Source organism: Solenopsis invicta, chromosome 4 (genome assembly GCF_016802725.1).
Source record: "Solenopsis invicta isolate M01_SB chromosome 4, UNIL_Sinv_3.0, whole genome shotgun sequence".
Lineage (NCBI taxonomy): Eukaryota > Metazoa > Arthropoda > Insecta > Hymenoptera > Formicidae > Solenopsis > Solenopsis invicta.
In genome coordinates this window covers 21,836,735-21,852,282 of record NC_052667.1, presented here as the reverse complement: position 1 = coordinate 21,852,282, position 15,548 = coordinate 21,836,735, and the positions used below count along the sequence as shown (strand labels likewise).

At 38.9% G+C, this 15,548-nt stretch overlaps 1 protein-coding gene across 4 annotated transcripts; it reads right to left on the bottom strand.

Moving 5' to 3' along the window:
* Positions 1 to 19: 19 nt before the first annotated feature.
* On the bottom strand, positions 20 to 14,106 carry LOC105201483 (microtubule-associated protein tau). 4 transcript variants are annotated; one of them, XM_026135318.2, is made up of 9 exons: positions 13,525 to 14,106; positions 10,142 to 11,966; positions 9,689 to 9,726; positions 9,460 to 9,571; positions 8,588 to 8,796; positions 8,202 to 8,387; positions 6,857 to 6,898; positions 5,918 to 6,085; positions 20 to 1,549 (listed from the first exon to the last, which is right to left on the bottom strand). In XM_026135318.2, exons 1-9 carry the CDS (start codon positions 13,585 to 13,587, stop codon positions 869 to 871), a joined length of 3,324 nt encoding a protein of 1,107 aa, XP_025991103.2. In that variant the 5' UTR covers positions 13,588 to 14,106; the 3' UTR covers positions 20 to 868. The 4 variants fall into 4 exon arrangements, with proteins under 4 accessions (XP_025991103.2, XP_039303639.1, XP_039303640.1 ...); XM_039447706.1 differs by lacking the exon at positions 20 to 1,549 and adding an exon at positions 2,427 to 4,843 and having other exon boundaries at positions 13,525 to 14,037; XM_039447705.1 differs by lacking the exon at positions 6,857 to 6,898 and having other exon boundaries at positions 13,525 to 14,068.
* Between the last annotated feature and the right edge of the window lie 1,442 nt (positions 14,107 to 15,548).

Below are 15,548 nucleotides of genomic sequence, written 5' to 3'. Positions count from 1 at the left end.
TTCTCTCCCGTATATATTAATATTTTATTTGTCGATATTTTTTTTTAATATCCTCTTTCTCACCTGTTTCCCATTTATCACACAATGACATGGAAATATTCAATTTTTTAATAATTATATGTTGCGTAATATATATCTTTTATTTATATATTTTTTTGAAAATTGTGCGTAGCATTAGTATAGATATAAGTCATTAATTCATAATTAGCAATTAAAATCATTTTTTAAAGAATTTACACGCGATTTATAATGTTTATATATATCGAGAAATTGCTTTAGAAAAATAAGATAAAATAATATTATTATTTGTAACTAAGAAATAACGTCAATTTTTGATATTTGATGAACGGAAATGTTTGTTTCCGATACTCATATACGGAATCTTCCACATATGGAAGACACGTTGGTTGGAAGTTACGTGATTTAATTGAAAAAATAGGACTTGCGAGGACAAGTTCCTGTTCCGTTTCGTCTCGAATTTTGTTTTATTCTTTAGCCAACTTTTTCATTCGATTGAAATTAATCCTAGAATAAAAAAGCTTATCTTTACATAGGATTAGAGTAATAGAATGAAGACATCTGTTCTAGCAAGTGTAGTTCGTTATTTTTTCTAAGTTACTAATTAATTTGCACTTTCACTTTTATGAGATGAACAGGATGCTCTAGACTGTGACTCCTTTAATGTACCTTCTTTTCTTAATTTGACATTAAAAGTTGTTTTATTTATAAATTATGAATTAAGTTTCAGTTAACCAAATTTTTGTTGAGAAAAGCTCAACTTTAAAATAATCGCAGATGAGAGAATCTGCGACGAGTCTGTGGCACCCTGTACTAAAGTACTAGAAAGCCCGTTTTTGATTCAATAGCTTTAATATGCCTTTCGGGCGGATTGCGAGGACGGCTCGATCAACTTCGGTAGATTGATTTTTGAAGGTTGAGTTTCGGCAACTGCTGAACTTGCTTCTCGAGATATCGGCGAAGACGCGATTTTCGGAAGACGCAGCTCCTTGGGGGACGGAGTTTTCCTTGGTGTTACGGGAGATATTCTAGGTGTGCCGGGGGATGATTTCCTAGGTGTGACGGGGGATGATTTCCTAGATGTGACTGGGGGTGATTTCCTAGGTGTGACGGGGGATGATTTCCTAGGTGTGACGGGGGATGATTTCCTAGGTGTGTCAGGGGAGGACTTGTCGCCAGCGGATCTAACGCGCAGGCTGCTAGGTGGACGCGGGGAAGTTGGCGACCTCCCCGGTGAGCGACCCTTCGGCGTGCCTTTGGCATTCGTCACGTCTGGCGAGGGTGTTTTGGACGCGCGTCCGTTTGCGAGGGTTGAACCCCCCGTTTCCTGCGTGAGTCGCTTTCGGGGCGTCATGGCTTCCGGAGATCTGGCCAATCCGCTTTTAACGGCCTGGGGCGTCACGACGGCTGAGGGTGATACGACGTCACGGACTTTGGTCGGCGTCGAGGGTGGCGGTTGAGGCTGGGGTATCTCGTTGTCGCTGATCTTCGAACGACCATCTTGCGAATCATCCTTCACGGAAGTCCGAATCTGGGGAGAATCGAATCATTTATTTCCAAATGCGTTCAACGATGAAATAAGATGAGTAACATACTTAGGTGCATCTAGTAATGTCATCATTGATCATTTTAGCGAGCTATGATACTCGATGCACCCCTTTGTTACATAAGTATGTGCAAACTGACCTTGATTGGCAGGCGGTGAATGGTAGCGATACTTTGCGGACCTTGAGTGAATTGCACGTGAGGGTGAAGTACACGCTGTGCGTATTATCCTTTTTAAGGGATGGCAAGTTTTCTAAATACTTCTAGTAGATAGGGGTATCGATAAGGAAGGACTGAGGAGCTATTCGTGTTTGCCAGTACCGTTCGTGCTAAACTGCAGCAGGAATCAGTTTCAGGGTCGTGCCTACGTCGATACTAAATCTTCGTATTGTAAATCTTGCACGAAGTAGTTAATTTTTAACTGACAAGCCTGCGAAGTTGAGTTTCTAGTGCTTGAGACGGTATTTAAGTTATGAGCTCGTTATATCCTAAACGTGATATGAAAAAGAATAATTAATCTTAATAGATCTAATTTTGAAAAGCTACCTGCATACATTCTTTTATGCCGTTTAACAGAAGAGAATTAAATGTAACGCCTAATTTTGAAAGCAGAAATTTTAATATTTACAAATAGTATATAAATCACTTTTAATTCTTTTATTTTTTTTTTTTAAACAATGTTGTTGCTCTTATTGTAACGTTAATAAATTAAAAGTTTAAATAGATTAGATTAGACGAGTGGACCCTAAAAAGAATATAATCAGAGAATCTTGCTCCTGGATGTTACCTATCGCGTGACGACGATTATACATATTTTCTGCTGCACATTTTGTCTTTGGTGTTTATATAAAGAGACTAAATAATTATGTTCTACATATATTTTTATAAAGATAAATTCTTATAAAGATAAAAGGGGATGCAGCCGCTTCTTCCTCTGCAAGAAAATCGGAGAAGGATGCTGTTCGGGTGTTGAGAGACAGAAAAGAACCGATATAAATTTAAAAACAAAAATATTATTATAATGCCTCTCCAGAGCGATCCTAATCCAGGACGCGCTGCGGGCGCGTCGTTACACTATTGCGTTCGTACGAAGTGGTAACTTGTGACAATTACGAGGATCTAAACATTAATTATCATTCTTTGTCTCCGTGAAATATCGCAGTACGTTAATTGAATCAAATTATCTCTTAATAATCCATGTGGAAGCAATACAGTGTAAATAATGTGTTACATATCTCCTTCACCTCTTTCTCTCTTTCTCTTTCCTTTTCTTTCTCTTTTTAGCGATGTGTAAATTGCACGAGGTACCTAAGGTAGTGTAGTGACGTAAGTGAGAGATTTTTATTTTTGGCGTGGCCGCACGCAATCTCTATCACATCGATCTCTCTTTTCCGTTGACGAACCCTCACCATCATCGATCATCTTCACCTCTGCACCTCTTTTTCGCACCAGCGAAATTTTATATATGCTCGTGGGATGCAATGTGTGTATGTGTGTCGATTACGTATCTACAATAAGGTTTACACGAATATCTCGTATGTCCTGTCGTCTGACCGCAATCTCTGTCTAATCGATCTCCGATGTACCTGACGGTGTCACGCGCGAACGCGTCGCGGGTCACTTGCGTGTTACACGGTCCTTCTAGCACTTTCCTTCTCGTTCCTCGCTGCACGCCGAGCGTAATCCTGGATAACTGTTAAATCCGCGCGTAAAGCTCTGAGATATAACGATTCCTTCTATATTCGCGGCTGCAATGTAGATATGGTGCACAAAGCTAAGCTATCCACGATTAATCGACGTCGGTGCAACGCTCGGCTCCCCAACTACTCGTTCGTGTCGATTGTTGCCCGCCTAGTCTTCCGTTTCCTCGAAAATCGAAGATCGCTCGCGTGAACGGTAAACTACGCATAGTCGTTCGTGATTCATTCGATTCGGGATGACGTTTTCCCCTTCGGTGACATAATTTCGGAAATGCGATGTACGATGTACCCGGGGGATTGTCGGATGTTAAGACTTCCCCATGCGGAAATTGATGTACGCGCGTTAATCTATTCCCCCTATAAGAGGACGCGACCATTCTTTCTGCACAAGTTTATAACGACGCACGGAGATGTGTGATCTTTGTACTTTCATTGGTATCTTCTACAGATACACGAAAGCGAATAAGACACTAGCGATAAGTTAAGTAATACGAGTAAAGACATTCGCGAAATTATAGAATACGGTTAGCAATATTAAAAATTATATAAAGGAAGTACGTTACACTCGTGTTTCCCCAAAATCGACGATAAAATATTTGAAGACATTTGTACAATCTGCTTCATTATTCTCTATCGATACGTTTGTCGTCTTCACGCGCATCGTTGCCTTAGCTTCTTAAGCGATTATGCCGTATTGTGATGCGTTAAAACAGGTTGAATTTGTGTGTGAAAGAGCTAAGTTATACTTCGCGATACACCGATAATGTCGATTATGGCACAAATGCGTATCAAAAGTCGAAATAGTTCGCAAATATTAACATTCATGTAGCGAGGGCGCATGAGAAATGTCGGCACAATGATTTAAAAAGTCACAAAGACGGATGGTGACGGGAGAGAATGCAATCGCCGATAGAAATAGATATCGCTTAAAAAGAGCTTCCATGCGCGTGGAAATTATTTCTCAAATTCGGTTTCTTCTTCGTTCGTATACTAAAGCAAAGTGAAATATATTGTTCTCAGTTCTTTCGCTCCTTCCCTGTGCCTTATGATACTCGTACTTATATAATTACGTTACGTAAATACGTGTTTTTTGTGGACATAGGGAGTTTTCACGCAACGCATGATGTCGATGACTTTTATCTCTTAAAGATAACTAAAATTGCTGTGAATACACGCGCGCGAGATACGCGGGAACCTCGCGCGTTGTATATACTCGATAAAACAAACCAACGCGATAACATATATTGCCTCGCTAGTTCATTTAATTCGTCGGTCGCGCAAATTTTTTTTCGCATGCGTAGACGCGAGATATTGATCGCGGTGCTCCTTTCTTTTCTTTTTTCGAGGAGTTCCGTGCATCGTACGCCTCGATGATTTTCTCGATCGCGCGAGGACAGCTCTCGTTCGTCCTCCAAAGGGGGGTTAGATGGATAAACGTGATTAATCACATGCAAATGATATAATTAAAGCGGATCTATCGGCCGATTTTTCATGACCTAGCATTCCTGGTTCAGGTTCTCGTCCGAGGCTGGCAGGCCGTTCTTGCCGGAATCGGTGATCGCGCCGGAAGGCACGGGGCTCTGCGGGCATAAGACATCAGGATTAAGCCCGCAGCATCTTTGCGAACTGAGTAAATCGACTGAGAAAAATAGATAAATAAGTGTCCTCCTTTTAATGCACATTAACCCCTTTCACAGGCTGTGCGACAGGCTAGCATTCCACCGTTGTCCCATCACAGACAATTATTCTAATAATCAAATTCAAATAGCTTTTCAAAAGATTTTCCCATGAAACAAAACTTTTCCTTCTCATTTCATATGGTTTATCCTGATTAGTATGCGCACAGTTTAAGAATACTGCATTGTAAAAGAATCGATTTCTTCAACATCGATTAATTTCAAAAATATAATTGTAAATTATATTTTTTTAGTTTTCACTTTTTTTTTACAAATGAGATTTAAAAAGAGATAAACAAACGATATTATTAAATGTAATCTACGGCGCAGGAGTAATGACCCTTAATATCTGTGATATGAAAACCACAATTGCGTAATCAGACGGGATTTTTGCGAAGGTAACAACCAGCAGAAATAGTTCAAGTCGATAGAGAACGTGATATGAATAATAAAAGAGAGTAATAAAGTAAAAAAGGAAGCGTCACTCGTACTCATAAAAATAAATTCGGACAATGTAGAAAATCAGTATAATGAACGAATGACTGTTTTTTTTATTGTTAAGAGAGAATTTCCTCCGTCTTGCGGTCAGAAATGTTATATTTTTCGATATTTTTCAAATAAAGGATTTCTATAACTCGGAAACTAAACTTATCGTAGAATTTTTGAAAAAGTTTCTAAGATGAATTAATACAACGTTTCGAATATTATTTATCTATCAATGCAATATTTAAATGTGCTGTGTATGGCATTGCGAATACGCATGCAACGCGCGTGTTTAAGCACGTAGGTGCAGTTATTAAATGCGAAAAATCTCGAGAAGTAATGTTATTAGAGAACTTTTCGTTCTTGCAAAGTGTTTCTTCACGTAGTGCACGTCAGAAATTCTGCACGTGCAAAAATTCTCAAATGAAAGAAGTCTATATTTAACTTTCGTGATGAGATTATTCTCAAGACTTTTACTTTTGCGAAGAAACGTACCTGGGACCCGCTGCCGTTCACGCTCTCGACATTGGAACGGTCACTCGTCTGCCGAAGATATTCTCTGTCGTTGAAAATCTTTTTGTCACCACCGCCCGGCTTGTGCTTCACGTTATCTAACGAACCGATCTTGCTTTCGGCCTTGATGTCTAGTTTTTGCGTCGGGATCTGAGAAAATGAACGAGAAAATGAACGGTATTATTTATTCGTTAACAAAACCACGTTTGATAAGCGGCTAGAGGAAAGTGAAAACAAAAAGCTAAAAATAGAAGTTTTTTTCCTGTTTCTTTCACGAAATCGAATAAGCACATAATATCAGCTTGGTAATGTTACAAAAGTTCATAACGATACACATTACTGTCAAATAACTTTATGTACAAATACCTGAACATTGTTTTTGAATTTCACTCAAACAACACTACGCGAGAACTTTTGTTCCAATAAGATATTTTTATTGCAGTATCCGCTCGTCAATGAAATTAGACTTAAAAGCACGGAAGTGACAATTGATTTAGAGTATAAATAAATTTGGAAACATGCAGAAACACATGCTAGAATTTCTCATCCATTGTATATCTTACTTACGTCTATATCCGGCGATATAGATAGAACTTTACCACTTTATTGCAAAGTGATGATAAGCACATTTTCGTATCTCGTGGAGGTAAACCGGTTGATCCATCACGCTGATTATAAATAGTAATTTCCAGCGTAGGAATATCGATGTACGCGATATATAGGCAGCCGTTCGTTAGTGGGATTTCGTTTTACTCGTTTTACCTCCGCGATTTTGATGAAGTACGAGAAATTAATTTCAATCATGATGTCAGACGACGAAGGCCATAATGGATAAAGAGCCGGAGTAAAGAAGACAGAGAGAAAGCGACACGTGATACACGTAATTAGCATGCCATTTCGTTAGCTATATGATATACTTACGTCGTTCTTCGTTTCCTGCGGTGTCTTTGGTGAAGTTGCGGACTGAACATCAAGAAATAACAATGACTTGTTAATAATGACAATAGACAACACATGCGTGTACGAATTAGCTGCGCAATTGGTTTTTGCGGCTTCCCATGACAACAAGGAGATTTTTCGATTCGGGTTTTAATGAGATTAATGCTCTGCTGCGCTTGACGAATCGACAAATGTTCCTCTACGCTAAAAATCTCGGACTGTCGTCAAATCAAATTAATAATTTCAAGTCCAATGACTTTAAGGACTGCAAGGCGAAGTGCAACTTGGAATTATTAATTCTGTTTTAAAATCGTTGAAATATACGTATAGCTGTTTCCTTGTTGGATCATCATTCTTCTATTAATTAGAATCTAATTCGAAGTTAATAACTTCGTTCGAAATATGTATTACATATATGTATATGAATGTATGTATGTATATTTTACTATCTATGCCAGCATTCCGCATGCAATGAAATTTGAACTAGCGCATTACTGGGTAATTATCTCGGATATTTTTGTGACATAAAATGAAGTGACATAAAATGAACGAAGCGAGCATTGCATTTAATGGATTCTATTCCAATTAAGCTTCTGTCATTGAATCAGCCATCTGCACAAGTCGTCAAAAAATATTTACGTGAAGATAAGAACTTATGTAATGACTTTCTGTAGCAGTAAGTAAATAGTTTTGTTGCTCTTTCGTTCAGTTATTATGAAATGCCAAAGATAAAATACTAATATTACTAATGTAAACGCATACATGTAAATGCATGCAATAAATAATGTTAATAATTTTTTTCAGGATTAATTGCTTGATGCAAGAATGGCATGACCGTGCTAATATTAATTAAAGCATCGTTAGAATCAAAATGATACTTTATAATTAAAACTAAGAATTTTGATTAGCCAAAAATCTCATTCAACGTTGCTTGTACAAAAGAGTCAGAAAAGTAGAAAGATTTATTAATAAAATCGAAAATTTATATAACTGGTAATAGAAAACGTTTTCAACTCTCCGCAGACATCGTGGGTCTTTCAGGACCCAGGCAATCTTTCGATCTTGAATTATTCGATCTCAAATTTAGGCGTGTATAAAAACAGTAAGACACGTTTTAGATCGAATAACTGTAAAATTGTATTCTCTTAAATATTGAAAGAATATTACAGAATTTTTTCAGATTTTTTTGAGCTTAAAAACTTTTTGAAAAACTTAGTGACATTCAATGTCTAACTAAAGCAGTGAAATTTAGCGATATCTGCGGAGGGTTAAACTATTAATACAAGTTGCAAACATGTAACTTAGCTAGGATTTCGACGGATCTCACCTTGACAGTACCGCCACCAGGAACATGCTTCGCATTTTCTTTGGATCCGACTTTTGGCTTTGCCTTGTCCTTGAAGTCGAGCTTTACTGTTTCGATCTTCTTGTCACCACCGCCCGGTTTGTAAGTTGCGTTCTCCAAGGAGCCCACTTTGGACTTGGCATTCCATTGAAGTTTCACTTGGGAGATCTGTGATTGAAATTGGATTTGATATTTGTAATGCTCGGCATGTATTGTTTCTCAATCTTTCTACTTTCAATGTTATTTTTCGTAGTTGACAGAAATTGAAAAAAAAAAAAAAATCAGAAATATTCTCTAAGAAATATTTCACGCGGAAATAATTTTTTTATGGGATGACCAATTTTCAACCGGGATCTTAAGGGATCAACCTTTTTGTCGCCACCGCTGGGTATGTATTTATCGTTCTTCGCGGCGATCTTCGGTTGCGCTTTGCTGAAGTCGAGCTTCCTGTTCTCAATTTTCACTTTGCCACCGCCCGGCCTGTAACTCGCATTGTCTAGAGAACCGATCTTCGATCGTACAGTCTTCAGGTTCGGGGAAGGCGCGGCGCCGACTTGAACTTTGTTCATCGGTAGCTCTGCAGAATTAAAAGACACAAGATTGTTTGGACATACGCTATGTCAACGTAATATGACTTTTTTAAACATTGTTCTTCTTACTCTAATTCTTTCTAGGGCATTCAGTCCGATTTCTCAGCGATGTAAAAGAGATGCAATTATATTCATATGAAATGAAGGCTAACGTTAAAAATATTATGATAGTAATCAAATGCCTTAGGGTTGACGGCGTGAGTTGGGTTTTATCTACGCGCGAAGTAAAGTATCTGAATCGAATAAGACCCATTCATTTATTTTATTTCTTTTTTTTAAATTTATTTATAAGGATATCGACATATAATTAAGTGAGATAATTTTTATTTCTATTACTCAAATAAAATGTATTTTCCGTATAAAATATTCCAATAAGCAAAACAAAATTTTTTTCAAACTCTGATATTGAACCTTCAAATGTGATTACGAATAACAAGGCAATGCACGTATTTTGTCACGAAGTCTTTTTTGTAAACAGATACGTTATTGGTCCTAATTCTCTGGCCCCCCTTTTCACTTCCCATGATACATCTTTTAGCACATATGTTTTTAAATAATTAAAAAGGGGCCTTTATTTAGTGTTGCTTTATTCGACTCAGGTACCTTATAGATTAACTTATTCGTAAACCAGTATGAAATAAGGAACTTACTCTTTTTATCTTCAGAGGTCGACGTAGGTGTGTCGGGAGTTCGCGGCAATGATTTAGTGGATTTTGTAGGCGATCCGGCGTTCGATCTTTTATCGGAGTCTCTACTCGCTGCCTATTTGGAACAATTTTAATTTATCGAAAAAAGATATTTCTAATATTCTCTGAAATCTTATACAACGTATAAGAAAAAAAGGAAAAGACAAATATAAATGTAATTTAAGATACTCACCCCACTAGCCGATTCTCTTGCTCTACCATTTTGGATCGCTGTGAAAGAAAAAACAATATATGATTACATTGTAATAATCGGTTAAAGACATGTGTACGTCAGAATTGCACCGAAGCAAAGTCTCAAGAGCCTCGAATATAGAATTAGATTAGATATTAGTTCAGTTCTTTGTAACGTCATCGATTTGCTTTGAATAATCGTTAAAATATTCTATTTTAATAACAAGAGACCTAAGAATAAGAAATCTAATTTTACTCTACAAGAGAAATAAAATATCCTTGTTTCTTAAATTATCTTGTTACATCGAATTTTTATATAGGATGAAGGGACGAAAATAGCTCCTCTGAATCTTTACGAGGCGAGTGCATGAATTGCAAGCAAATTAATATTTGTGAAGCAAATGAATCAGAATCTGTTTTGTCTTATTCAATTTGCGCGTTCGCACGCAAGGACCTTTTTTCTCAGCAGCTTTCTTCTCGTCATCCGGTGTTTGCTCGCGTGGAGTTTTAACTGTTAGAGTGGTGGGCTTCACTGGCGATGTCTTGTCCGCTTTTTCGGCGGAATCCTCGACGAAGGACGTTCTCTTCTTCCCGTCCTCCGTCTGTTTTTCGCTATCAACGGGTGATTTCGGTGATCGAGGACTACTACCGGAAGACAGCGTTCTCTGTTGTCCGTTGTCGAAGCCCTTTACGTTCTCGAGCGATTTCGGTGTCGTGGGAGATCTCGGTGATTTACCGCCTTTCTCGCTCGCCGAGCTCAACGATGACGCTGGTCTGCTGGAGTCTTTCACATGTAGAGTGCTGTCGGCGGATTTGTCCGGCTCGGCAGAGGCCTCGTTGTCGCCCGATTCTATTTCAGCTTGAGGTGTGCTCAAACGTGACTTGTTGGGCGTTCTCGCCGCGGATTCCGACTCTCTCTCCGCATTCGGAGACGGCGCCAACTGCGAAGCCGGGGTGCTCGCGCGTGACTTATCTGGCGTCTTCGACTCAGGTGTTCTCGATTCCTGTTCCGCATTTTCGGGCAATTCCAAACCGGCTGGAGTACTCGAACGCGACTTATCCGGAGTCTTGACTGGAGTCGATTCTCGTTCCGTGTTTCCAGGCGACTCCAGTCGGGCTGGAGTACTGGAACGTGATTTATCTGAATTTCTGTCCTGTTCCGCGTTCTGAGGCGCATTCAAATGAGACGGAGTGGCAGATCGCGAATTGTCTGAAGATTTTGGAGGAGTCGATGCAGCATTGATTTCTTTGCTCGATGGCGGTCTATCAGCCAGTTGCTCCTCTCTATCATTATTTATTGCGGAGGATGGTCTGCTTTGAGAAATGAGCGTCGCCGTGTCATCGATGTTAGCAGAAATTGGTCTTGAGGGTACGTCCTGCTTGTCGTCCATTTTTTCCATTTTATCCTCGATAGTAGCCGTACCCGGTCGACTCTCGGGTCTACTAGTATCATCGAGTTTCCTCGGGGTTGAAGGCGATTTCGAGCCGTTCACCAGTCCCTCGGGAGTACCATCGTCAATGTGTCGCGGCGACTTCTTGTTATCCATCACGACGTCGTCGTCGTCATCCTCGCCGTTCTCGCGAACGTCAGACTTCTTTCTCTGCAGATAACCCTCCGGTTTATCAACACCGGTCTCATTAATATCCGCCATCTTCTCGATGACAATGCGTGGTCGTATCGGTTGCTTGATCTCCTCGTTTGACAAAAGCTGTTGTCGTTGCAGGCTCAACGACGAGTCATTCCTCAGTAACTGTCGCGGAAAGACGGATTCTTGACTGGGTCGCCGCGGTTCGTTCTGGGGAGGCGCGACGTCTGGTCGCTGAAATCGCGGATCGTTGCCGCTTCGCTGTTGCTGTTGCTGCTGTTGCTGCTGCTGCTGTTGCTGTTGCTGTTGCGCCTGATACGCCTGTTGATTAACAACAAAGGGTGGCCGTTGACCTCCTGCACCCTGCGGCGGAGGACCTCGAATCCCCGGAGAGTATACGAAACGTTGATGCGGAGGTAATAGCGGATTTTGCGGAGGTAGCTGACCGGGCTGCGGTGCCCTTGGTGGGAAAGAGCCTCCTGGTGGTCTCGGCGGACTGTAAGGCCTAAGCTGCACGAACTGACCCGAGGCTGGCGGCGGACCTAGAGAAGAACGGCTATCCAATCGTCGTAATGGTGGTCCCGGTCGAGGTGCGCCTACGGGACCATTATTTATCGAATTTCTGGGAGTCGGAGGAGGACCTTGCGGTCGGGCTTGAAATCCTTGCGGTGGCAAAGGAACGTTTGGTTTCACCTGCGGAAGAATAGCACGTGTCGCGTACATCTGTGCGGAAATGTGTACTCGTCGGTGAGTCTGTTATGACAAGTCAATTTGACAGAGAACAGACGAGCCTGGAAATAGTTCTTTTCTTTGGTATGTTCGCGTTACATCATAAGTTCATTCATTTTTTTTTAATTTAAAAAGAGAAATATTAGATATTTTGTATTTCCCAATTTAATAATATGTCGTCCTAGTCAAATATACTTATATGACCGCGGTGCTTCATAATTAGATTAAAAAGCAAGAATTGAAGATATCATGATCAAGAAAGTAAATTAATTTATTTTCAAATGTGACAATAATGTTACAAGCATCTTAGAAAACTTAAAAGTAAAAAGACCTTTTTGTGGAAAATGTCACCGTAGATTGGGCGATATAACTAAATTATAAAAAAGTTTATTTCCCTAGGTAAGAAGAAGTCTGACTTCTTGCGTCAATTTTCGAGATGCTGATATAATCATCATCAGATTAAACCAGCAGTTTTCATCGTCGTGAACGAATATAGAGATTACGTTTGTTGGCGTTTCTGACATTGAAACGTGAACCTGTTCCTATTCTTGTTCGAAGGTAGTCGGAACGAATTAATATATATCCAATTTAGTCTAAGTTTCCTGCCTTTGTCTAAACGTTGATTTTATCTTCTTTTTGTTACAGAGATTTAAATGAATTATGATACCTTAATTCGATATGTAGTCAGATCTCAAACGCGTAGTTTGGCACTAAAAACGTTTGCGACGCGATTACAAACCGATTTTAATCTCGAGCGATATTGGAACGTAAAGAAACCGAAGGCTTATTGGCGCGAATTGTGATCGACAGTATTAACCTTGACCTTAGTCCCATCGATCTTTTTGTTATGCCGCTTCAAATTGGGAGCCTACAGACGTTGACTCAATTTTCTGCGTCATCCTCTAACTGTGTAATCCCATAACTTCTGAGATACAAAAGCATCATCGATTTTCTTGTTATCAATTTTAAATGACTGCGTTTCAACGCCGCACGTTAGCGATTGTTTTTCCAACGTCAGTGTTTTCATAATTCAATTTTGTTAGTTCCTAACGCGACATTTCGTGTTGCGGGCTAATCTGTACGACGGTAAAGCGTATAAACGTTCTACGATAACAATGTAGAAACCACGAGAGAACTACAGTTCCCAGACGGGAGTCGAAATTCGTGAAATCGTGGCCCTGAGTTTATCGATCTTTTGATAATGCGGGTCGGTGACGTCTTACCGTGCCTGCCACCGTTTTACTTTCAGTTCATTATGGGATCGTGCCACGAACGACTCAACTTCCATCGCGATTCATTCGCTTCGACGGATGCAACGAGCGACGTTATGCTTGCGTTATAAAGACCCTCACTATTCTTTCAAAAAAATCGCAATTTTTTACCCGTATCAAGATCAAATTTATTTATTAATCTATTAGAATTAAATAGATCGCATAGTGAATATAGAATTAGAACAAAAATATGAATCCTTTGTTAATGATCGTTGATTGTATTTCGTTCTATGTATCTCCTTATATCTTACCATAGTTTCTCCATGGCCCGAAGCAGGTTCAGCCACTCTGTTCGTGGTTTCCTGCGAGTCCATATCGATTTTTTTCACGTACTCTTATGGGATATACTTCAACCTCGCTTTGGACAATATGGACGCCCGTAAACCTGTTGCGTAAACATGTGACCAACCAGTCTTCGTGAAGGTTCACGAACTAAACGAACGACAAGAATGCCGCTACGTAGTGAATGAATGTTGCAGCGTGTCAGACGAAGACTACCCTTGTCTCGTACTACTAGAGACACTGCATTACGGCATACGCGCGTGATAAAAGCGGCGAGGAAGATACTCGAGACGTGCCAGAAGAAAATACACTTTGTACCAGAAGTGGAGCTAACGGAGAGTAGCTCCAATATTAAATTTTACGTCAAACGTGAGAAAAACGTGAAAAGAACAATTTCAATCATTTAAATCAGATTTTAAATTATCTAAAAAAAATTGTACTATAATATTTTGTAATCTAAAAGAGTACTTGCGTACGCAATATGTAATATTATTTGTTGATTTACAAAAAAATTGATTTTTTATTAACACAGCATATTTAATAAATATTAATTGTGTGTATATTGATAAATTAATAATTAATATAAACTTTACTGGGAAAGCTAATGCAGAGAAATTGTATTTTGCCAAAAATTTTATACAGGATTATTTAAATTTTATTAATTCATTATTACAGAAGAATTCTTTTAATATGTGAAACACAATATTTACTCGAACATCAGAATATTTAAAATCTCGGGCATTTGAATACTATGAATAATTCACAGCCGAATATGTAAATACTCGACAGTTATGCAGTGTTTACCTCGATATAACCCTACAATGCGTGCAATGACGATAGCCTTCAATTATAAATTACCACCTGCTCTCTACGTGCCACAAATATTACGTGCCAACGCGACAATGAGATTACAGCAATCAAATTTTCAACGATGTTTTACAAGTGCAAATACTATATCAGTGAATAGACAGAGAAATGCGTGATTCAATTAAATATTTCAGTTTAACAATACAGTAACGATAATTAAAATGTAGTAACAGTATATTAAGAAATGAAAGAAAATAAAATACGTCTCAATGAAAATGTTTGGAGTCGTTTGAAATAAAAAAAAAATTTTTCGTTTATTTCTCTTTATTATAAAAAGAAAGTCTTTTCTTAAATCTTTCTTGAATCAACAAACTGCTCAAACAAAATTTTTACGATATTGAATAAAGTTTGCAAAGAATTCGCAAAATTTATGAAATCAGTTTTTTGTTTTAAATTTAGAATTAAAATATTATTAGTTACAAACGTGACACTTGGAATAAAAATAAACTGAAGTAAAAATATGTTCCGTCTAAAAGAAATTCTTTTAGTTTACCCTTACACTAGAAACGAGCGGCTATCTTCAGACGTTTGATTTATCGAACAATTCTTCGAATATACGATACATCAAGTCTAACTGCGTAAGCGTGATTTCGACCGACGTAAGGAGCGGAAGGTAAAACTGGCTGAGAGTCGAACATAAACGGAGTAAGACACGCGAACGATCATAACTGGCGCGGAATGGCGAAACAGATCGTATTGCTGTGGATCGACGTCGATTAACCTTGGTAAGTAACATAGTAAAATTATTCCTTGAGACGAAGAAGACTCCGTGCTCAGGAACGATAACTAAAGGAGCAATGTTCCTTGAGCGGGCCTAACAATTACTACATTTACAACCGGCAAATCGAAAACTCATCGATCTTATTCATTCCTTCATATTTTATGTATCGTTCCAATTTCCCTTAGTCTCATCGTCCATTAATCATTGTGACATTACATTGTAAAACGTCAGTCTCGAGTGGTCTCGAGTTTGCATTCGGATTCGGCATTGACCTTTTTCACGAAGTAAATTTCCCATAGTTCTTGCAGACATGTGGAACGTTGTTTTGTGATACTTATCGTAGATTGCGTATCAGTTGGAAAATAGAATAATCTTTTATCGTAAACAGGGAAATTTATTTAAATC